We start from the raw sequence: 22,994 nt of genomic DNA, 5'->3' as shown, positions 1-22,994 counted from the left end.
AAACAAGAAAAAAGTAAAAAAGAGATGTTAAAAACTGAGCGGATACACAAAGGTCGAGGCGAGGGGTCAAGTCAAGGACTAACCAAACCAAGTTCGCGTCACAACGCTTGGAAATACTCAAAACGAACAAACCAGAAATCATGGTAGCCCTCGTGTGAGCGCTCTTCTGATAAACGAAGAACGATTTTTCGGCTCAATAATACTGAACTTTTTCAGCAACACTGAGCACCGAAAAGTACAGCTCGACGCGTTAACGGTCGAACGTAATATTCGATTAAATGGTACATCCGACATAACGATAATAATACGAGCTTAGATGTTTAAGTATAGTTGATATTGATATCGAATACAAAGGAGAATGGAAAGGCGAGTTACAAAAACTGTGCGGTTTGCGTGTTGCTGATGAAAGAGCAGGCAAATCGAATACGAGAAAAGGATCGTAGGATAATCGAATGGAAAGAAAGACGAAACGAAACGAGCGATACGATTAAAGTGCACTGTGAGGGTTATACGAGTATAAATCGGTCTCGTATCAAGAACGAGACGAGAGTATAAAAGTTCGTTCGGTGAGTCGTCGGGACTCGACGAGAAGGACACCTTTGTTACATATTCCTTTCTGTTTTCGCGAATAATATTAAAAATCGCGTCAACGACTCGTCGTCGTATAGTGAAAATAGTGGATCCCTCAGGGTCTCGGATGGATCGATTCGCGAATGCATAATACGCATAATTAAGTTCATACATGAAGTAAAGTAAAAAAAAAATGAAGAAAAGGGGCCGCTGTTTGACAGCTGAGCTAAACGACATTTAGCAGCCCCTATGTGCCGGCGCGTGCAATATTAATTAGGATTATATTTACAGTTCATTGAATAGCCACTTAAGGATGGGGTACTAAGATTAAGCGAAACAAAAACGCAACTAATCCACGTTATCGACGGCTGCACGTACTTATTAATGACTACGGTATGTTTTTTCAGTAGCGAATCTTTTTCCATTGACTGGTAACCGTGGAATCGACGAAGCTCGCGGCTCGTCGAGGATTTTCGAGTACTGTATACATATTGTAAAACGCATATGCTCTCTGTACACACGTTCGTCGGTCTCTTGCCGGCTTCTTTAGCCGCGATACTCGATCGTTTTAGATTTTTGATATTATTCCAAGGAGATTCAGACGTTTTTCTGACGATACGGAGGAAGCCTCGATCGAAAGTCCATTTTGTATTTCGATTTCAATGTGTCCCCGATCATTCATCGGTCTGTGCTATACCGATTAATCAGTGCTTCGAACAACGTGTCACATATATTTACACGAACATAAATACAAGAACACAGAAACGAGCATTTTATTGACTTGAAGCGTTTAACACGTGTGTTACTTTGTTAATCAATTTTTCAAAGTAACACCTATGTTAGCTGCTATGAACAGAGCTGAACATTTTCATGCATCTGACATACATGAACACATACACCACGCGTTCACACAGATTTTGTACATATTTTTAATAATGTATAATAACTATAATTCTAAATTACGAGTACCAGAGTATCCAACAGCACAGTTGCGTAATGCGCGTGATCGTATTATATCGTGTATGCCAAAAGAAGAGAACAAAAAGAAAAAGAGGTAAAGAGAGAAGACGTATTCTGTTAAAGAAAAAAAGAATTTTTGTAGTAACTCGGGACTTCCTCCCAAAGTCTTCGGACTCGAATTTTTTGTTCGATCATTCATTTTCCTCGCGGTTTCTCGATGTCGTCTCGTTGTATGAACCTGTTGCAAGCAACGTGGAGGTGGTTTTACGTCGCGGGGGTGTGAAGTAAGCTAAATAAGAGAAAAGAAGAGAAAGATTAGAGTTTCGCGACGGACACTTTAATTCTAACTAATCGCACGAATAGAAATCGGAACTTCCGGATCGGTTTCTAAGTCCCGATGCAGACGAGCCTCTTTTATCAGCGCGATATCGCTACGATCATACGTCTTTCTTTGTTTTTCCAATTAACAATAACCAAGCAGACGTAGTGTCGCAGTGATATCGCGCGAAGAAACGTCGCTCGTTTGTATCGGACTTTACTCGTGTGGCACTTGACGCTATCGCTACAAAAAAAAAAAAAAAAAAAATTACAAAAAGAAAAGCGTACTGAAACACAAAGAAAACTCACAGAGATAAAAATTATTTTCTAAAGAATGAAAAAAAAGTGTGAAGTAAGAGAAAAGGAGAGAAAGTGATCGAGAGAAAGTGAGAGAGCGAAAGTATGATAAATTTAAAAAAACAAAAAAAATATTTAACGGAAAAGGATTAAATGTCAACGACTTTGCTTGCGCAAGAATCGCGCGAGGAATAAAAGAACAGAACAAAAAAGAAAGAAGAAAAAAAGATTTAAAAGAAAAATAAAAATGCTAAAGAGTTAGACGAATATAATTCCCTTTTTTCTTCCACGTGTTACGCGCGATCTCGTGCTCGTAAATTTTTTCTATGGAACTGCGGGTGTTTTAAGACGAGATCGAACAAACTAAACAAATTGAAAAAAAAATAGAAAAATACAAAAAATCTACGACAGATACAACAGTATAAGAAAATTAAAAAAAAAAAAAGAGAAAATGAGAGATTAAACAATGTCTAAAGTACTGCGCGCCTGATTTTACCGTTGCATAGCGTACGAGAAATTCTCACTTAGGTATTTGTAAGTACCGTTTAAGGGGGTGGGGGGGCAGTCTGCAGATAATTATACGCCATTAGTTGCATTTGATCGATAATATATTTAATTAGTTGGCAGTTATCCGTGGCTAGCAATCTGTCTTTCTTTCGTCGACTCACGAAGGATTCGTTTGATCTCGAGAAACCGTGACACACCATTTTCTTCGTTCAGAAGTTAAGGATTATTCTAGCGTAAATCGTTAGCGGATAGAGACGCGCTCTTTTTTGAACGCTTCACTTTACATTCCCCCTCGAAGGCTCCAAGGGTTTTTAATGACTCAACACATACACACAGATATTTACGCATACACGCATAAACATATACACGTATACATACACGAATACAGTCATGTACATACAAAAGCATATGTGTACTTATGTGAGCTATTCCCAGAAGACTATGATCATTTTAGACGTACGAGCCCTGTCTCTTGTTTCGATTACTTTCTTATTCTCTCGCTACGTATATTTAAGGACGCCGATGTTGTAGCCGATTAACGATAGCTGATAAATTACGAATATGTACTTTTACGAGACAAAGGCTGTTGTTGCATTTATTGTTTAAACCTCGACGATCGTTCGTAGCTGCACACGAATATGATATAGTATTTATATAGCGAGCAGGATCCTTTCCCGATCGAGCTTTCTCGAGATCACACGCGAATCTGATTCGCGTGGTCGCCTTTAGAACGAAGCGTATAGATAAGTGACGTCGAGAAGGGTCACGATGCGTTTTTCATCGGATACCAGAGCATCGTATACACGAAGGTGTTCCTTTTTGCGTTTGAAATTCCACGTGGATCGTCATTCCAGACGATTGTTTTCGCGAGATGAAAAAAGGCGAAAGAAACGATGCGACGCGATCAGTTCGCCGAATAGGATAAGTTCGAAAGAAAAGAAAGGAAAAAGGGAAGAGAGGAAGGAGAAAGTAGAAAAGGGACAAAAGAAGGGAAACAGGAAGGAGCCACGCCACTTATATTAAACGTACTATAATAACGCGCTGCATAGCGATTCGTTTCTTCTCGAAGTACACACGTATACATATACATATATAGGTTCTTTCCTTCGTAGTGCATACAGTAATTAATTCCGACGTATTCATTGCGTACTGTATAAATGTATACATAGCGTAATGTATTAATTGCGTAATTATCATTCGGATGGCGGCAATTTCAGCGGTTTCCGTGCGCAGGGGAGCCGCTAAACGCCCGTTACAAAGTGATTCATAACACGTTATTTCTATAAGAAGAAAAGACTCGGGCACGTTAAGATGCTATACAATGTAAAACAAAGAAAAAAAAAAGAAGAATAATATTGTATCTGTGCTGCCATTAGCGTTAAAAAGGAGAAAGAAAAAAACAAATTAAAAGGACAGACAAAGCCAAAATATTATAGTTAATGAAAAACACGCGGGTATTACATACATATAAATACGATACACCCAGACACGTACACACATTCACATGTTCCACACAGTGGATCACGCATGAAGGTGAGAAAACATATACATATGATGACATATGAAGACCGGTATGTTGTGTATGCAACATAAGTTTATCTATATATATATATATAGATATTATACGTATGTTTCATACAAAATATAGGTCTTCACGTATACAACACGTACATTACATACCCAGCGATGTAATTAATAAGTACTTTAATCCCGACAAAAAAGATTCGTTTCGCGGTATGAGAATGATTTTAGGAGCCTTCGTGTTGAATAATTAGCAGTCTCATTCTATGTATCGTATAATCGAGAGATCGAGTGACCGTGATCAGTACGTATATAGCGATAAAATCATTAAATGACAAAAAAAAATGCAAAATGATGATGAACCTGTTAAAAAAAAATTACGGTTCGTAGTGTGTACTGTATTCGAATGTGATCGATTTGTTACTTATGTCCCCGATTATTGTTACGTTGTGCTTTTTATTATTGCTGATGTATTTATTATTATTATTATTATTATTATTATTATTATCATTATTACTACTATTATTATTATTATTATTATCATCATCATCATCATCATCATGTTTATTATGTCTCCGAGAAGTATTATCATCATTGTGAATATTATTAGCTCTATGACTGCGATCATTATTATTGAATATTATTTATTACTATTGCTATTTATTATCATTATTATTACTACTACTATTAAGCGAGCAAGATCGACCGCTCATTTTTTTTTCTAGTGAAATTTCTCTAGTCCCAATTAGAGTACTGTCGATACTTAGTCTCCCCCGTCCCCGATGTATTTGATTTTTTGTCAAATAATCCCAAAATGATACCACGCGTTGCAGGACACATAGTTCTTGCGTAATAGAGTGATGCATTACCTGTGCAACAAATGCAGTATACAACCCGTAAATATGAGGTCAATGTTGATTTGTTTAAATAAATGTAAGTTTGAAAACTCATCACGGATGTAATCATTTTTGCAATCATTCTCCCTACGATTCTCTTGCCGATTAAAATGTAATTAGATAAGGTGAAATCTATTTTATCGGCATATACATAAAGTGCATGTGCGGTACGTTTGAACTTCACACTCGTGATATGTAAACATAACATATGTGGTTTACACAGTGCACTTCTTGCTTGCCAGAGTACGATGAAGATAACGAATATGTCATGTTCCCAGATTAGTATTTGAAGGATACTATGAAGTAAAGATATCTTTCAAAATGGAATTATTGCCTATTGTACTTTGTGTATATAAACGTATAAATATAAAGTATGGCGACGTGTCAAAATGGCCGATCTCAACAAAGAACTAAACGAATATCTTCTTAGCAGTAAAAATGAAAAACAATTCAAAATTACCGTACCTTCGGTGACGATACCGAAAGCGAATATTGGAAAATGGTTCGGTCGAAGCGAAGATGATAAACAAGAAGCGGGATGGATTCAAGGAACACAAAAGGAATGTTGTCCTAGCATGGTTTGTATATACGTTTTAGTATAACCTAACCCTCTAAATATTCTTAAGAAGTCTACATAAAAAAGTTAACAAATTCCATCTTTCCTCAACAGACAAGAGTACAAAGGCTAGTAGCATTTGTTGCATGCTTTTCTATGGGTGTACTTTGTTTCTGTTTGTCGGCGATTTATATCCCAGTTTTGCTCCTTAAAGCAAGAAAATTTGCACTTCTGTATACATTAGCAAGTGCTTTCTTCCTCTCAAGGTAAGTTGATAAATACGGACGCCACTGTCGGGAATAAAATAAGATTTATATTGAATTAATTTTTATAGCTTTTGCTTCCTTTTTGGTCCATTAAGTTACCTAAAGTCATTATTCAGCGCTGAAAGAACGTGTTTCAGTATGTGCTACTTTGTAACTTTAGTGGCAACACTTTATTGCTCTCTGTATTTCCAATCTACTCAACTAACAGTACTCTACGCTGTTTTGCACTTAATAACTATGTTATCATTCTTGATAAGTCATATACCAGGAGGAACTAAAGGCCTAATGTTTTGTACGAGAATGTTCAAGTCTTCGGTAAATTCTACATTGCCTGTATGATACTACAATTACTTAGGCATTAAATATATACATGTGAAATCAATATTGTATCTTCAATTGTAATATTTTATAAAACCCCATATATACAATATTTATATGCAAATCAACGACATGCTATGCTGCATGTTTTTATGTGGACACAACATATATGAAAGACTGACTTATCTTAGCAAATAATCTGACCTTATATACTATGTATAATAATATGTTTATTTATATTTAAAGGAATGAATCAGTAAAAACACTTTTGTTATAAGAAATAAAAAATAAAAGTTGCTATATATATATATATATAAAAAATAGAGTTTTGTTATTTCTATATATGATGTAAGGACTATTTATTTAATAAAATAAAAAGTGCATTTGTATATTCGATATTTATTAACATATAAGATAAGAAATTCTCTGGTGACATTCATGAAGTATATGATACTACTATGATGCGACATTATTTTTTATATTTGGAAACTTTCGCCGCTTTTGCACGATTAACGTTACCCTGTAAGCGTTTGACTTTTAAAGGTAAATATTTAACATTAGCAGATGCGTTAGTATCTCTCGAAAACTTTTTTCGTTTTGTCGGATGCTGATCTTCATGAATATTAATATATCTCTTATGTTTCTTTATACTTGTATCGAATTCATCAGAATCATAATTAGTTAAAGAAATAAAATTATCTTGTTCTTCTTTTTTCACAATGGGCTCATTTGTGGAACTTTCTGTTATGCTAGGTGGAACAAATGCCCTTTCTTTGCGTGAAGATCTATACATATATACATTTGTAGATACTGTATGTTTAATTGGTTCTGAGGAGACTCGAGATTCACTCTCAACGCTCATTTTGTTTTCTTTATCTGATGTAATCTGTTCTAATGTTTCAATATCTTTGAATAATTGGAGCCTATTTTGTGGTAAAGGTACATCCTTAAAAATATCACATATTGTTGTATACAGAGGATGAAAATGATGATCTGTAATATCCATCACAACATTCTGAAATCAAAATAATAAAAATAAAATAATATCAGCAAAATGTCATTTATGTATTTAAATAATTATACCTTCAAGGCACACGCAGCAGATGCAAATCCTATGGTGTTTAATGTTACAGTTTTCAATTTAGGCAATAATAATACTGGTATTTTCTTATTTTGTGCCATATAAATAACATGCTTTATTAAAAGCGGCGGTGAAATGTTCGCATCCATTAGAATACAACAGACATTGTTTTTTTCCAAAGATCTTGTGATATTATTTATGCCCAAGACCACAGAATTTCTAAAAATGTAAGTTTTAAAAGTATATGTGAATCAGAGAAGTATGTAACAATATAGTTAAGAATATTTACATTAATTCTGAATTAGGAATATTCTCTTGTTTTAGAAGCGCTTCTTTTTTGGCTTTTATACGTTCTTCTTTCTTCATATGTCTAAGTTGTGACCATGGAACTAATTTAGACGGACGTTTTATAGATGGCATTAATCTATAAATATGAATTATAAAAGCATTAATTTATATCAATATCTTCTATGTTTTACAATTTTTTAAAACCTACTTGTTTAAAACATCTTCCAACAATGGACACTTTCCTTCATCAACAATTGGCCTAAAAATATATATATATATAATGCAAATATAAACATTTTTAATATGGTATCTTTAAAATGAAATTATTAATTAGAATTATATATGAATTGTAGACTTTACACTTACCAATAACTATCTTGTGGTTGCGCTAAGACATTTCGTAATCCTTTGACTGATCCTTTCTTCGCTGACAATGACTGTCTCTGTTGTTGTTTTGTTAATATTGGAGTACCCATAGCAAAAACATTAAAATATTGATATAGGTTAGCTTTCACGTAGACACGTTGTAACACGACAGTATCACCACGATTAGTGCGTCGTGTCGTGCCTTAACGTGATAATCGAATCAGAGATGAGTAGAGAGGACTCTCATGACTATGAGGGAAATTCAACTAAAAACATATTTTACGAATTACCGCTCCTGACGGTCAAATAACCGAACTATTCACATATTTCTTTCTTCGGTATGTTTGGTGGGAGAAATAACTGTATGCATGGCGAAAAGGGAAATGTGCGTTTGTACCAAGTCGTTGACTCAAACAGAATTGGCCAAAAGCAGAGGCTTATTGTTAGTGGCGATTCGAAAATGAGATGTAAAACGGTGAGCCGTATCATGAGCATCTATAAGTTTCTGATCATCATTTTCGTATGTGAAGAATAGTTTCACCTTCATCGATCGAGGAACGGAATTAAATCATTTGAAAATTACGCAATTACACAAATCATATACAGAAAATTATGAACTCATTGTAAAATTGCATAATTAGTGTAAACTTACAACATAGGAGGTGACACGATTTCGATAATTCTTGGAATTTGATGTCACTTCTTAGAACTTTCGAAAGCTGTTTTGCGATCTTTTTTATGCTATTTCTATTTGAATTTCTCGTTTAATTTTTTTGTGGAAATGGTCAGAGAAACGGATAAATAAAAGGATCGTGAAATGCTGTTAAACTACTTTGGTTTATTGAAACCCTTTCTAAACACATTTTATATAATTATCTTGCAATAAATAATCTTAGTTTTTATTATATCGTATAATTATTAGTGGCTGTTAGTTATTGCTGACTGCTCTTGATATTATTATTGTTGTTTCTGTAATCATTACAAAGAAACGCAATTTATTTCCGATATTTCATTAAACTTATAAGCAATTTTTATGTTTTTCCGCCCTTATCTTTCAGAGCGTCGGTACGAGACACATTTCTACTCTTAGCGTCATACACACGTTTCTCCCACCAAAAGCACTATCGAGGAAATGTACGTATAGTTCGAGCATTGGTCACTAGAGGTCCTTACTGTTTGTTCGCACTTTTCGGCTGACTTTTTAAACATTAAATCGGCGTTCTCTCTACTCATCTTTAATTGAAAAAACTTCTATCTATAATCCAGTTGTTGTTTAAAAGTTCTCCTTGTATATATCTATTTTTCTTCTGCATTTCCGATGTTTTACCTATTAGTAGAAAGAAAACCAAATTACATTAAGTGCAACAATTTGATTTTAACTTTTGCAGATTGATTAGATCAATTTACATTCTAAGCACATGTATTTCAAAGTTTACACTTTTAACTACTATAATTTTTATCCAAGTTTCGAATGTAATTTATGAGAAATTAATTATTATTACAGCTACTGCTTCGAACTGTTGAATAGAATTTGTAGATCTTTATATATGCATTTCGTAGGTTAAAAGGAATGTAGGGAGAACGTTGTGGAATTAATTCGGAAGACATAATCACAAAAGTTCGCGAATTCACCTTCTTAATTAATTTCTTTTACTAATGAAAATTTAGTACATCATGAAGTATGATATACATAATATATAAATGGACCATCGTTTGCGAAAGCTTACAAGTTTGTGTCGGAATACATAATAACATAATGAATAGGAAATAGCATGTGAACTTTTAATTCTTTAAATTCAGTTTTCTGTAGAGAATTCGAATCGTTAGCGCGAGAGCGGCGTGCGCCTGCTGTTGTAAACGGTACCCATCGATTCCAGCGGCGCTTGCGAAGAAAGTTTACCGAAGTAAAAAACGTAGATGCTACGCCACTGGACCAAAGTGCAGGGGAATGGATAATGTGCAGAATACGGTTTCGAAAGGGAGCAGGACCGCAGCAGTGCACGCAGCAAGTCAAGATTGTCAAGATGGATGCTCGGTGCCGTCGGTGCGGAGTATGGATTTTGCCGCGTGATTCGTAAACGAGAATTGTCATTGTTGTTCAGTGAGCAAAAAGGAAAAACGTGCGTCGGGAAGCATTGTTGTTCATGGTGTTCCAAGGTGTTCCATAGTGTCTCAGTATGCAGCGTTAAGTAAACGGAATGCTTTCATATAGTGATGAGAAAAGCACCTAAAAGCAGTGCGGTAGTAGCGGCCTTCTACAATGGTGGATAACAATTGTATTATCGAGGGAAACGTCAAATTTCGCGACGGCAAAAAGGTAAGTACTTTCGTTCGAAATTTTTCTCAAACACTTATCTTTTCTTCATTTACCATCGAGGTATCCAATTAATATCAGCAGAATAATTGCTTAATTCAATATTCGTTAAAATAACATGGTTTAATTTATCTCACAAATCTGTGTAATGTAATATTACACGATGGTCGTTCATATCCTCGCGAAGAAATTTAACGATGCTTCGCTCTGATAGATCATAATTCAAAGCAAACTCACGTTCATGTTTAATTATTCCAAAGTCACTCGAGTACGGTACAGTTTCAATAAAAAAAATTATATAATGATGTAAGGATCTTGCGCTAACGCGCTCGGCAAACAGTTATATATACGTATATACATTGCATGTAAGGTGTATATGTATAAGCATTCATTGAATCAATGAAAAATATGAAAGTCAGAATTCAACTAAAATGTGATTAAATTTTGTCTCTTTTGTGAACACACACCATAAATTGTAGTAATATGTTGAAAATTATGTTGTAAAAAAATTTATAATTTTATACATTCAATTAAAACTTTTTCTACATAGTTAAATATTAATTAGCAGCCATGCTTCATGTAGTAAATGAAAACTTGAATGTTTCAATGAGCCTGTGTTAATATCAAATATTTATTTCTTTATGCCCATTGAAATTTAAGTACAATGGTGAAGTTTATTTGTCATGGGCAAGAAGTCAAATTAAGGTATCCTGATGTGATTTCAATGAACATTACAACTTTTAAGTAGTTTGTTGAAGGCTTAAGGAAGTAATGTGAAAGAAATGAAGAGCCACAAAGCCATAAAAAGCTAGCTCATTTTCTTTTATTTACATTGGGGCATCAAAGAAATCATTCAGATGAGAAAGGGTAGGAAACTCTTTTATTTTTATCACAGGGGTACGGAGGGTCTGAATAGATTCAGGCAAATGTATATTACATATGTATATGTTTCCCAGCATAATAAGTCTATGCAAACATGTAGCATACTAATATATGATATTCATGCATATGATTACTAGTCATGTTTGTCGACACTGTATCAAATGATATCAATTTAATAAAGCAATTATGTCTGTATTGAGTTATTCAAAATTGTTTGTTGCATTACAGTGGAAATCAAGATGGTGTGTCATGAGGAAGTTGTCACCGGTTGCAGGTAAAAATGTGTTTTTTATATTCTTTTAATGGACTATATTTTTATTTTTTACAATTAAGGAGTATACTTGATAAGAAATCACTTTGCCTTTTATGTCACCTACAGAAATATGAGATATTATCACTAACATAAAACATGAGAAATCAACTGTAGATAGTAGACAGGAAGTGTTGGATATTTTATAGCACATATCTTTGTTCTTGGTGTCAAAGATGAAAGCACTTCCCTTTTTATATAACATCTGTGCATTCCTCACAATGAATCATTCTTGTGCACCATAAAAATGAGTCCCTTTAATCTTATCAATGCTGATAAAAAAATGATAATGTTTGAGCTACAAGGAACAAGGGAATGCCAGATGTTGCAAACTGGCCCTAAAAGGCAATGCCAATTCTATTTCCTACCACATTCCTAATCATATCTCCTGAAAGAATTTCCTTACTTGTTATCAGCATAAAGAATCTCTCCCTCTGACTCTGTCCAAGGGTGGCAGCTGGCACATCTGTTATAGATTGACTAGCTGGAGAAACAAAAAATTTCCAAGAAGAGCTTTGCTTCTGGCAATAACCATTAATACCTGACCCTAGTAACTTGAAGATATTTTAAAACTTAGGGACACCAGTATCTCGTAAATTTTCTTTGGGGAGAATTAGTTAAAAGTACATAGAAGGGTCTCAGAATGGATTTAGTGCGTTTCTACGTCTGTATAACTGTATTAATAGCATGTTGTGCTCGTCAGTTAGCGTGTGAAGTTTCGTTGACACATTTCGTTCGAACGATCTTCGATAAAAAGTACTCGTTAAAGAAATTTTTCATTAAAAAGTCTTCGACCGTTTGCATATTTCAAACAATGCACGTTGTTTAGAAAACGTTATACTCCTTTGTAGATTGTCTTCATTTGCAACTTTACGGAGATAGCAAGGATCGATATAAGCAAGGTCAAACGAAAGCTTCATTAAGTTTGCAACATTTTCTCGGCGTGGAGAGTGGTTTCACTCTTGACAAGGAATCCAATACTATAGCTATAATATGCCAAGACGTGACGGTTGTTCTGGCTTTCGACACTAGAGAACGATTGATACAATGGCAAGTGAAAATCTCGAACAACTTGGGCGAAGGTATGCATCTTCAAAAATAAAAAAAAAAAGAAAAAATTACTTAAAAAAATCAGCAATTAAAAATTCACGATCTAACACAATATTTATTTTACTCCCACAGATCAGCAGTTCCTGATACTGATCTCCACGGTTCCATCGAAAGCGAAGCTCACAAATGGACCAGCACATTTACACATTCAAGATCGTCGTTTTTGCATCACCGTCGGCATACCTCCCAGATTAGTCGGTATTTGGGAAATCGCGCATCTCCGACGATATGGCGTGGTCGAAGGACGATTCTGCTTCGAGGGTGGTTCGAGATGCGGTCGAGGAGAAGGTCTCCACGTGCTGATAACGGATCAAGGAGAGGATATCGTGAAGATGCTGCAATTAGCGGCAGAGGGGAAGCTGACCAAAAAACGACCGGTTAGCAGAGAACAGATAACGCAGGAGAGCCCGCGTCGTCAATTCTCTCGATCGGAAACGAGGGCCAGCGATTTTTTCCCCTCGGCTATTTACTCGTCCACATATGAAGAGCAGTGCGACAGCTGCAAGAACGAGAGCTCCCCCTATTGGTCGTCCACTGAGAGTAGGCAACAAACGGAGCTCGACAGGGATTACAGTAGCAGAGACACTGTCTCCGTGTCGGAATTGACCGATCAGCCAGGGGAATGGCGCAGCTGTTCTCTTACTCGTCAAGGAACATCCGCTCTCGAGAGATGCGCTAGCTGTATCAGCAAGCTAGGAACTGTATCCAAATCGTCGACTTTAGCCACCACGACTGGAGCAAGCAGTATAGGCAGTCCAGCAGGAACGATAAATAATTTTGGTTGTCATCTACAGCCACGTACGCTCGATCGGTTATCGTTATCCTCGTACAGTAGTAGCAGCCACGACAGTGACTATTCCAGTTCACAGCAGATGGAATGTCACTGCTCGCAAAATTCAAAGAGCTCGCAACAACAAACGAGCGTTCATCGCGTGTCGCCAAGCCCTAGCGCACTGCCACCGAGACCTCCGAAACCGTCCCAAAACACTGCCACGAAGAAGGTTAAGAAACCTCCTATGCCCTTGCCAAACGAACAAGTTTGCGTGCACTCGCGTAGCAAACAGCAGCTGGTTGTACGAAATGCAACCGCGGCTGCTGGTCCTTACGAGAATTACGACGTACCCAAAACGATCTTGGGCCATCATATGCTGTTAGAACAAAGTTCCCAACCGGATCAGTATTACGACACGCCAAGGAAAATTAAAGAATGTCTAGCACTGCCAAAAACCTATCCTAATTACGATACGCCACAGGCGCCTCAAGCTGTGGTATTACAACAATGTGGTTGTCCGGCTAAACTCACCGTTCAATCTCCCAGATCTTCGGGATGTCCCTGCCAAAACATGATGAGTTGGGCTGGTTTTGTATTGCCGTACTGCAGACGTGGAGCAGGAATTGAACCAACCGGTGTTGCCGTACATCCCGTGAAACTTTCTGGAGAAGGTAAGATGCCTGTTGTGAACGCGAGCGGGGAGATCGCGATTTACGCGACGGCGAAACGGCCGAAAAAGTCGGAGAAGTCGGAGAACGACGAAGACAAGAACAAAGACAATTGCGAATGCCCAGAGAATAGAACAAACAATTACGAGAACGTCGAGCCTGTTATCGACACGCAACCTGAGTCCAAACAAACGAATTACGCGAACATAGACTTTACCCAATCTCTCGAACACTATGAAAACAGCAAAGATCTTTTAGCAAAGAGTGGAATTTCACAGGAGGAAATTGAGAAGTTCTCCAATCAAATTAAGGACGAGACATCTGAACCGCCCACAGAAGATTCGTCCAAGATATGCCAGAAATGTGGCCACGTTAAGGACCGAGAGAACGATTACTTAGTCATGGATCTCGAAAAGCAAACACCAAAGAAACCGTTCTCTGGATACCTACCGATGCAGCCAGCGCACAATGCTTGTTCAAAGGAGATTTTGTCGAGAATTTGTAGCGGTATAAAGAGCTCGAGTAACCCTGCGTTATCAGGTTCCGCGTTAAGCGAGGGAGGGAAAAAGAGATCCGATTCTGAATTTCGCGTTCCAGGTTCGGCGATGTTGTCTAGTCCGTACCTTAGACGCCGTTACCTGGAGGGAAATAGCGGAACAGAATCCAACGGGAATATTGGTCTATTGTTGAGAAAACGATCTTACTCTGCGGAATCTGCACACTATTTGGACGATGAGAATCATACGTTCCCATCGACGTTGACCATTCACAAATGTTCCAGCGAAGCGGACAAAGCTTCCCTGGTTAGAGGGGAGACCCATTCCCCGTGCGTTAACTCAGAAGTCAAGATAAATCAAGATAGCGGGCAGATATCGATAACCTCACCTCAGCCGTCATTCATAAAAATTCGACGCTCCTCCTCCGTTCCATCCAAGACCGGTCACAATAGAGACTCTTCTAGTAGCAACGACTCAGGCGTTTCTACGGGATCTCTTAGTCACAGAACGGCGGAATTTGTCGAGTTCGAATTGTCATTGGCCCCATCGACGTCGGCGAGAAAGCAAAACGTGTTGTCAGTTTATAGGAAGAGTCCACCGCCTACGTGTTATCACAGCAGCCTACCAAGGAAATCCAAGTCCAGCGATCCGCTTCGAGAGTTGTCGTTTCAGTTTCAAAAGATTAAGATTCCTACAAAATCCTCTTCAGCGGAAGCCGATATTCCCACGTGTTTACCTAAGGCCACGAAAGGATTCAATAGTCCAGGGGAAGTGTCCAATGCTCCTTATATCGACTCGCGAAGCACAAGCAGCGGTACATCCGATATGTCCGACTACATCGAGACACTGTCGTTGTCGTCCCACTCGTCATCCGATACGCCAGACAGTCTGAGGTAAGGTACTCGTGGAGAGAATGTAATTGTTACGTTTTCTTAGAGCTTCTTCGCCCTCTAGCGAAGAAACACCGACCAAGCGTAGAAAAGGTCATTAAGAAGAGAAGATGAATGCTCAGTCTTTTACTCGGTTTTTTGCAGACTGGGTGGCAGAGCAGTGGCAACGACGCTTCGTCCTCGCAGCGGGAAAGAGTATTACAAGATTGACAGAAGTATTCTTGTTGAGCAAGGAAGAACGTTGACGACGCCATCCGCCAATTACGCGAATATTACCCCGGTGCTTGAGAAAAGCGAGTCCCCTTCGCCTGGATACATGAGTAGCTCTCCCTTTGAACAGCCACAACCTACTCGTGAACACTTTTTGTTTCCCGATGTGAGTAGAATGATTAACGGAATTGTTGCATTACGATTACGCTAACTCTCTGTTAATAATTTATGCTTATTTTTTTATTCTTTTTACAGGAAGCTTGAACATAGCAACACTGTTTGGCAAGAGAGCGGAAAACTTGAAGTTCCTAGGAATTCCAAACAAAACCAGTAAGAGTATTCATGGTAGAAATTATAATCGGGGCATCGTGACTGTTTACACTATACGCGGGTATCTAGTAACTGACCATTAACGCTTTTCGAAGCAGCACACGGTATGAAAGGTGCATTTCGTTAAACCGGGAAGAACGAGGATATCATCTTCCAGTGGTCCAAGGTTCAGGAATCATAGTAAGGAATTTATTCAGGACGGTTATCTTTCTGCGTTCTTTATGTCTTTTTATGATAATGTCTTCTTACAAAGCGAACCCGCACAATCAAAAAGAACCTAACAGAGGGGAGATTTCGTAAGAGAATCTAGGTTCTAGCGTATAGTCGAAATGAAGTCAATATACAATTGAAATACTTCCTACAACGACTCAAACAATTTCTAAAATATGCTCAATAAGAAACTGTAATAGTTTGTATAGTAAGAATCCTGCCCTAGGATAAAAACAAATGTGTGCATCGTATACTTTATATGAGTATATCGTTTTTTGGATATGTTTTATTTTATATGAGTATACTTCTATATAGGGTATTGTAAAGCGGTTAAACCAGAGGATTGCAATCAATGCATTCTGTGTTTATACTGGTTAACGCGATACCATCGATTTACATTCTAAAATATACAACCAAAAGATAAAGCAGATGGAGAGGAAGAAAGAAAAGAAAATGCAATGAAAGTAGTCAGTTGCATAGCGTTCACAGGGTTTTCAAATCTTTACTAGTTATTTTCTAAAGGCTTAAGATAACATTTATATAGCCGTGAAATGGTCTTCTTTTTAACGAGATTTATATGGTGGATATCGTAGTCTCTGGGCAATCAAAGATGGCACTATGTATAGATTATAACAAGATTTAAATAAGTCCTAAGGATACGCGAACTGATATAAAACTCGAATTATTTTTATTGAACATTTTAATGGTTCATGGGCAGACATTTTTATTCGTAATCATTCTCGTCGTAATACGTTCCCATTTTTACACATTCATGTACATTCGATTTCATATAATTTTCCTACTAGATTTACGTAGATCTACGCAACGAATTAGTTCTTAGAATCATAATTGCAATATTATATTTCTCTTCTCATTTTTTATTCGTAATAGTAGCAAATGTACTTAAGATATTTTTTATTCGTACTTAAGATATATCTATGTCGTTTCGTATGCGCGAAGAACGTATATGTCTATGGAATTCTTTACGAAAAAAAAGCGACAAAAAGAAAAAAAAAAGAAACGAAGAATATTTATTTTTACTTCAACGGTGCAGGATCTTTTTGATAATAAAAGTATATCGTAGACGATTAAGCGAGGGAGCTAGTACGACGTATCGAAGGGAAATCGAACTAGTTAGGCCTATTTTACGTCTGCACGGCTTCGAACTTTCTTTTAATCGTCATTAACAAAAAAGAAAAAGATTAATTATATATGCGCGAGCTGTAATTGAAAATTTTTTCATGGCATGCAATCTTTCTTGCTTATGTCGAAATCGCGCATAAAAAGCAATAAAAAAGAGAAATAAAACAAGGTTACGCGATCGTTAATAGAATCTTGCACCGAGGATAATCGAGTTTTGGAACGCGCTGGTCGGGCTGGTCGATATTGATATTATGCAATGCAGTGATACTGAACGCAATAATAGAAATGCTAGGAGTTATATGGCCATTAAGAATGAAAAGAAAGAAAAGAGAGAAAGAGAGAGAGAGAGAGAGAGAAATGAAAGAATCGATATCGAGTGTTTTCGCAATTGAAATATATTAAAGCGGATTATTCTCTGTTTCATGTACATGTTACGCTCCGCGGAGTGGATAATCAAATCAGTATTCAGAATCAAAAAGATCAACGGTAACGTGGATTTACCATGCGTATTAGAGGTTCATTGAACAATGTAAAGTTAACCGGGAATCATGATTCAACGACAATATAGCTTGTATTCCCACCCCCGTCGCCCCTCTCCAACACTCAAGGAATTGTTTTCATCGAGCCGGAACAGAATTTGTAATATACGATAAATTGTAATAACTCTCTAACACTACTACGTCCGTCGATGATTTTTCGAGGTTATGTTCTGGTCTAACCTTTTCTTACTTTTTTCTATCAGAGCAATCGCAACTATCGCTGTAGCAATGCCACGCTTGTCCTTTTTATCACGCCGCGGTTTTTTTGTAAGGATCCGAAGCGAAACGAGCCACGAGCAAGCAGCTCTAAAGGCTGTTTCGCACAGAGAGCGATTATGTATAAAGAATTATATACTTACAGTTGACTTTATAACGAATTGTAAAAGTATTAAAGTAGTATTAATCACAAGACTGAATGAAAAAAAAAAAAGAAAAGAGAGAAGAATGAAATAATAGTTGCTGTGTGATTAAATCGTAGGAAATATCTAAAGAAGCTAGATTTATATATCATTTTTTGTTCACGTGTGCAGCTCCCTTCGAGCGCCATTTTCCGATTAACCATTTTTAATCAGGGAGACTCTTCTCTCCCTTTTATTTTCTACTCTGCATTCCATGCATCGAACCTGTGTCTGTGTCTTCTATAATATCGTAGATATGGCGAGACGTAAACGCGAAAAAAAAAGAAAAATACGGAAACACAAGAATAAGGTTAGACACTTATCGTGCTTGGCAAATTTAACAGGTACCAAGCCGCTCTGCTCTGTCCAAGCTGTCCGAATTTCATATGCTTAATTACATTACGAGAAACTCGTATTCTCCATACGAATGATTTATAGAACACGGCACGAAGGATGCTTGTCGAGCAAGAATCGTGCGAATATTATTAAAATGTCAAGATTATCCGAACGTAGAATTAAATCGATCGACCTTTATATTTCTCTCGCGAGGGTCGTAGAGACCCGGGGAGGAAGTTGTTAGAACGTAACGTCGAGAAAAGGTATAATCTTTAAGATACAAGCTGACATTGTACCCCACGATTTTCCAGTAAATATTGTATAATATTAAAAGGAATAATAGAGATGCGTGACGAGAGTGCGTCCACGGATTTATTACGCGACTCTATTATACGTTGCATCCGATGATTCCCAACCGAAAAGAACGAGTTTCGAAGCGATCAAAAAATGAAACGTCTCGACGAGAGTGTACCGTTTAACGTGATCGCTATTATCGATTCTACGTGGTGACGTAAGAATTGGGAATCGGTTCTATGAACACATGCTAGTCAAAGTTAAGTACTATCGTAGCGATAATATATTTTTACTGTAAAAGGGACTATCGCGGACAGGTCGATGGCTGAGCACGCGCTCCATTGTACGGAAGGGGCTCATTCGAGCGATCAAATCGCCAATTGAATCGTCTCTTCTTCTTTATCATTCCATTTGTTAGAAAAATATTCGATTGCAACGTACAAAAATCGAATCGTATCGTGTAATTACAAGCTATAATAACGATTGCATTTATAATAAGACTTCTTAAATGCTAACAAGTAGCTTCTAGTCAACAAAGGATCAATCCGAAAAGTACGATGAACGCAGAAGAATAATCAAATCGAGTTTCTCGCACGTTGCCATACAACGTGTTCGATACTCTCTGATACGCTCTAGAAAAAACACGATCCCTCTAGGCATTCGAACGAGCTTGAGACGAGATGACGAGGAATTGCTGGAAGTCGTGAAGACGCGTGCCAGCCTTCGAGCCTCGAACAACCATATCTAAGAATTTACTAACGATATTATTGATCACGAATAGTGAGTAACGTTTTTCGAGGGTATTATATATAATATATATAATACATATATATTATATACGCTCTGTTTATAATTTCTGTACATATAGTCGGTGTGTGGCATTAGCGTAACCAAGGTTTCTTTATTTTGTGATCCGAGAGAATCGCCGCTCGAGAAGATGAGGCACGACTTTTACTTAAATGTATATATGAGATAATATACAGAAAGAAGAGAATGGAACGGCTCGAGAGGAGATTGAGAGATATCTATCTAGCGTGACGAAATGCGCTGAAATCGTCTTCGGTAACCATTAACGCGTTTCGATTGATTTCGCTCGCGCGTGACAATGCCGCTTCGTGTAATTGCACGTTCAACGATGGAATAATTGGTTCGCGAGAAACAAAGAGAGAAAGAGATTTAATGGCGGGAGAACCGCGAGCGGTCCGTATTGTCGTCGTCAGGGATTATTTATGCGATACGAGCAATCTGAAACGCTTTACCGCGCGTACACATATATACACATGTATACACAAACAGAGACACACGTACACACAGAGATATTATAGCATACGAACGTCAGAGACAAAACCAAAAAGGTAAGAAGAGAGACAGACAGACTGGCGATATTTGTTCTCTCCGTGTGAATTTAAATCTGTCTTTTTTTTTTTTTAATGTGTGTGCAATGGTTTCGCGAACGGTTTTCGAGAGAAGAAACTAATCGCGAATCATTTGTACGTACACGCGAACACAGATACATAAACAATCCGTTCCTCGTGGTCGTCGATGCTACCGACTCGACTCGAAAGTATTCTCGATTGCACGCGATCGTAGTAATTACGGGTAAAAATGGGGGAAGTGCAATCGAGAGGGACGCGCTGCGTCTTCCTACGCTCTTCGATTCTTACTTAACGCGTTCTCGTTTCTTCTTCTGCGATATCGTCGAGCCACCGATAAAAGGATATTTCAGTTCGACGAACTGCTAATGGCTGTTTGCTTCTTAAAGTACATTCTTAAGGTAGATCCTTCTCATATTTCGAGTATACGATCTCTGGTTGGATGATTCATGGTCGTACTTTCGACAGTACCAAGAAGGTTAGAAGTAGTTTGTTATAACTCTGCTGTGATTCTCGAATTTGTATATCTCGATCTTACATTCAATTTTGCAAACGAAGACAGATCTTTGATGTTTGACGAAAATGGCTAACGTGAAATTGCAATGGCAAATTTTTTCTTACTTTGTTCGAACTTCATTTTTTAACGTTAGAAAAATGCAACTCTCTATTGTAATTATATAGAATACGTAATACGAACAACAATTATTTACGCTGTTCCGACTAATTAGAAAATTACTCGACCAGTTATCATTCGACGAGATTCTCAATAAAATATTCATCTTCGATTTGTAATCTAACTACACGATACTCGATTTAAATACGCTGCTTTCCTTCTTATTCGTTTTGAGCAGCTTTACGCGTGCGATCCAACCGTCTCCGTGTGCCAGGTAAAGAAAAGAGAAGACGTTAAGCGCAAGAATGCGAGGGCTATTTCGACGAGACCGATAGCATCGAGTCACGAAGTCTCCTGTACATACTTCTGCCGCAGACAGTCTGCTGATCAGACGGACGATGATCGTGTGCAAATGAAAGAACGCTATAGATATAACGAAAGAAGTAACACGTTGGTTGCACGCGAGTCATTCCAAGCGAGCTGGTTCCGCGTAAACGATTCGCATGTGATGAATACCGTGCCATCTTTATTCAGCTATTATTTATAACCTTAAAATGGCACGCGTTAAGGCGATAGATGTGTACTTACGTGAAAGAATCGGAAAGGGGAATGCGTGAATTCCACTAGGCGATAAGGGCATACATTGCAAGAGCACCGAGAGAAGGAGAGAAAAGAAAAATGAGCAGATCGGAATCCGTTTACTTTGACAATCCGTTCTCGACATAAAACGAAAGAAAATATTCAGTTCGGACTGTTCGAATGTACTACAAAGGATTCGAAAGAACGATCCTCGTTTTAAGCGAAGATATCGTTCAGAGAAATAGAGAAAATTTTATATAAAGCCAATCGCGAGAAATCGTCCTTCGACAGTGTGTTTAAGTTCTACTCTCCCCCCCCCCCTGAAAGAGTTCTACGAATTAGAAGAGGAAAATATATAGAATGGAAAGATGGTATTTTACAATTGTGGGATGGAAGGTGTTTGTTGTCGAGAATCTCGAGAAAATATTTAATATACATAAATGCCGCGTTTATTTTCGAAATCCTCATTATTATAGCGTAAACATCGACGCGTTTAAAGACGCGACGATGAATTCGACGGATTAAAAGGGAAAAGAGCAAACGAAACGATAAAGCGACGGGAGCTTACGTACCGGGCCATAATCGCACGTTTAGAACGCATTCTATCGAACGGCGAATGGAAATTTCCGATCGATTTATCTTTTTCGAAGTTTTTTATAATCAAGGTAAGCGGGTGCGTGTGAATGAGCGAGGGTGATCGAAGAAAAAAAAAAAGGAAAAAAAAATTCATTATTACGTATTTCGTAAGTAAATTATAAAAGGAACTCATACACAGTTTGTAGCGACTCGAGTCACTGATTTATTAAGAAAGTAGAAGAAATAAAGAGATTAAAAAGAAATTCTCCGTTTACTTCTCCTTCTCCCTATTCTTTGATTTTTATAGGAAACAAATTATCGGGCGATAAGATCGTTAAGAGAGACGGGTTATGTAACAAAAAAGGTTCGATTTATTGTTCGTAACGTATATTAAAACAGATGTATAATATCGACAGAGCCAATATAATCTACGATCGCGTTGTTCTTTAGTCTCTTCACATTTAACTAGATTTTTGTTTTGTTTCTTACAGGTATACCTCACAAAAATACACTTCTCTCTGTTTGTAACATTCCTTATTCTTTACGGGAGCAGTTACGAGTAATAAAAATATCGTTCGACGAATTTCATCGTTCATCATGCGCGACGTGAACGACTCTTCGCGTTATTTATTTGTTTCCTCTTTGTTCTCGCGTTTAAATATGTATCTTTATTTTATGTTACTTTATTTTTTTGTTTGTCATCACAGATTACTCCTTCCCGAAAGAAACACGCAGGCCATAGCGTTCGATCTCTTTTTTTCCTAACAGTTTCTAACGCGATAAATTCAATTGACGCACGACGTGCTTCTTTTCTTTCTTTCTTTTTCGTTCGATAATCACCACGCCGTTGTTCGTTTTTTAATACGGTCGACGACCGACGTTTATCCAGGGTCGAAAAGATTCTATCTCTCGAGAGTATTCCCGATATACGACGTTTACGTACGCGATATACGTAACAATATGTATAATATATATAACAGTGTCAGCGATAAAAGCGCTCGTCTCT

General features: G+C 37.4%; 3 protein-coding genes across 3 annotated transcripts; 2 read left to right on the top strand and 1 right to left on the bottom strand.

Annotated features, from left to right (window-relative positions):
- Nucleotides 1-5,290: 5,290 nt before the first annotated feature.
- LOC138180469 (uncharacterized) lies at nucleotides 5,291-6,273 on the top strand. The gene is made up of 3 exons (XM_069114378.1): nucleotides 5,291-5,647; nucleotides 5,740-5,891; nucleotides 5,960-6,273. Exons 1-3 carry the CDS (start codon nucleotides 5,459-5,461, stop codon nucleotides 6,228-6,230), a joined length of 612 nt encoding a protein of 203 aa, XP_068970479.1. The 5' UTR covers nucleotides 5,291-5,458; the 3' UTR covers nucleotides 6,231-6,273.
- Nucleotides 6,274-6,591: 318 nt separating this feature from the next.
- On the bottom strand, nucleotides 6,592-8,181 carry LOC138180468 (uncharacterized). The gene is made up of 5 exons (XM_069114376.1): nucleotides 7,945-8,181; nucleotides 7,787-7,837; nucleotides 7,580-7,714; nucleotides 7,293-7,509; nucleotides 6,592-7,224 (listed from the first exon to the last, which is right to left on the bottom strand). The coding sequence occupies exons 1-5, from the start codon at nucleotides 8,052-8,054 to the stop codon at nucleotides 6,679-6,681; spliced, it is 1,059 nt and encodes a 352-aa protein (XP_068970477.1). The 5' UTR covers nucleotides 8,055-8,181; the 3' UTR covers nucleotides 6,592-6,678.
- A 1,334-nt stretch (nucleotides 8,182-9,515) lies between these two features.
- Nucleotides 9,516-20,136, top strand: LOC138179704 (uncharacterized). Its single transcript, XM_069112777.1, has 6 exons — nucleotides 9,516-10,261; nucleotides 11,369-11,414; nucleotides 12,302-12,532; nucleotides 12,633-15,390; nucleotides 15,532-15,763; nucleotides 15,853-20,136. The coding sequence occupies exons 1-6, from the start codon at nucleotides 10,205-10,207 to the stop codon at nucleotides 15,859-15,861; spliced, it is 3,333 nt and encodes a 1,110-aa protein (XP_068968878.1). The 5' UTR covers nucleotides 9,516-10,204; the 3' UTR covers nucleotides 15,862-20,136.
- The last annotated feature ends 2,858 nt before the right edge of the window (nucleotides 20,137-22,994 follow it).

The sequence above is a fragment of the Bombus flavifrons genome, chromosome 5, assembly GCF_040668555.2.
Source record: "Bombus flavifrons isolate JBK064 chromosome 5, iyBomFlav1_principal, whole genome shotgun sequence".
Classification (NCBI taxonomy): Eukaryota; Metazoa; Arthropoda; class Insecta; order Hymenoptera; family Apidae; genus Bombus; species Bombus flavifrons.
This window is presented reverse-complemented; position numbering and strand designations above follow the sequence as displayed.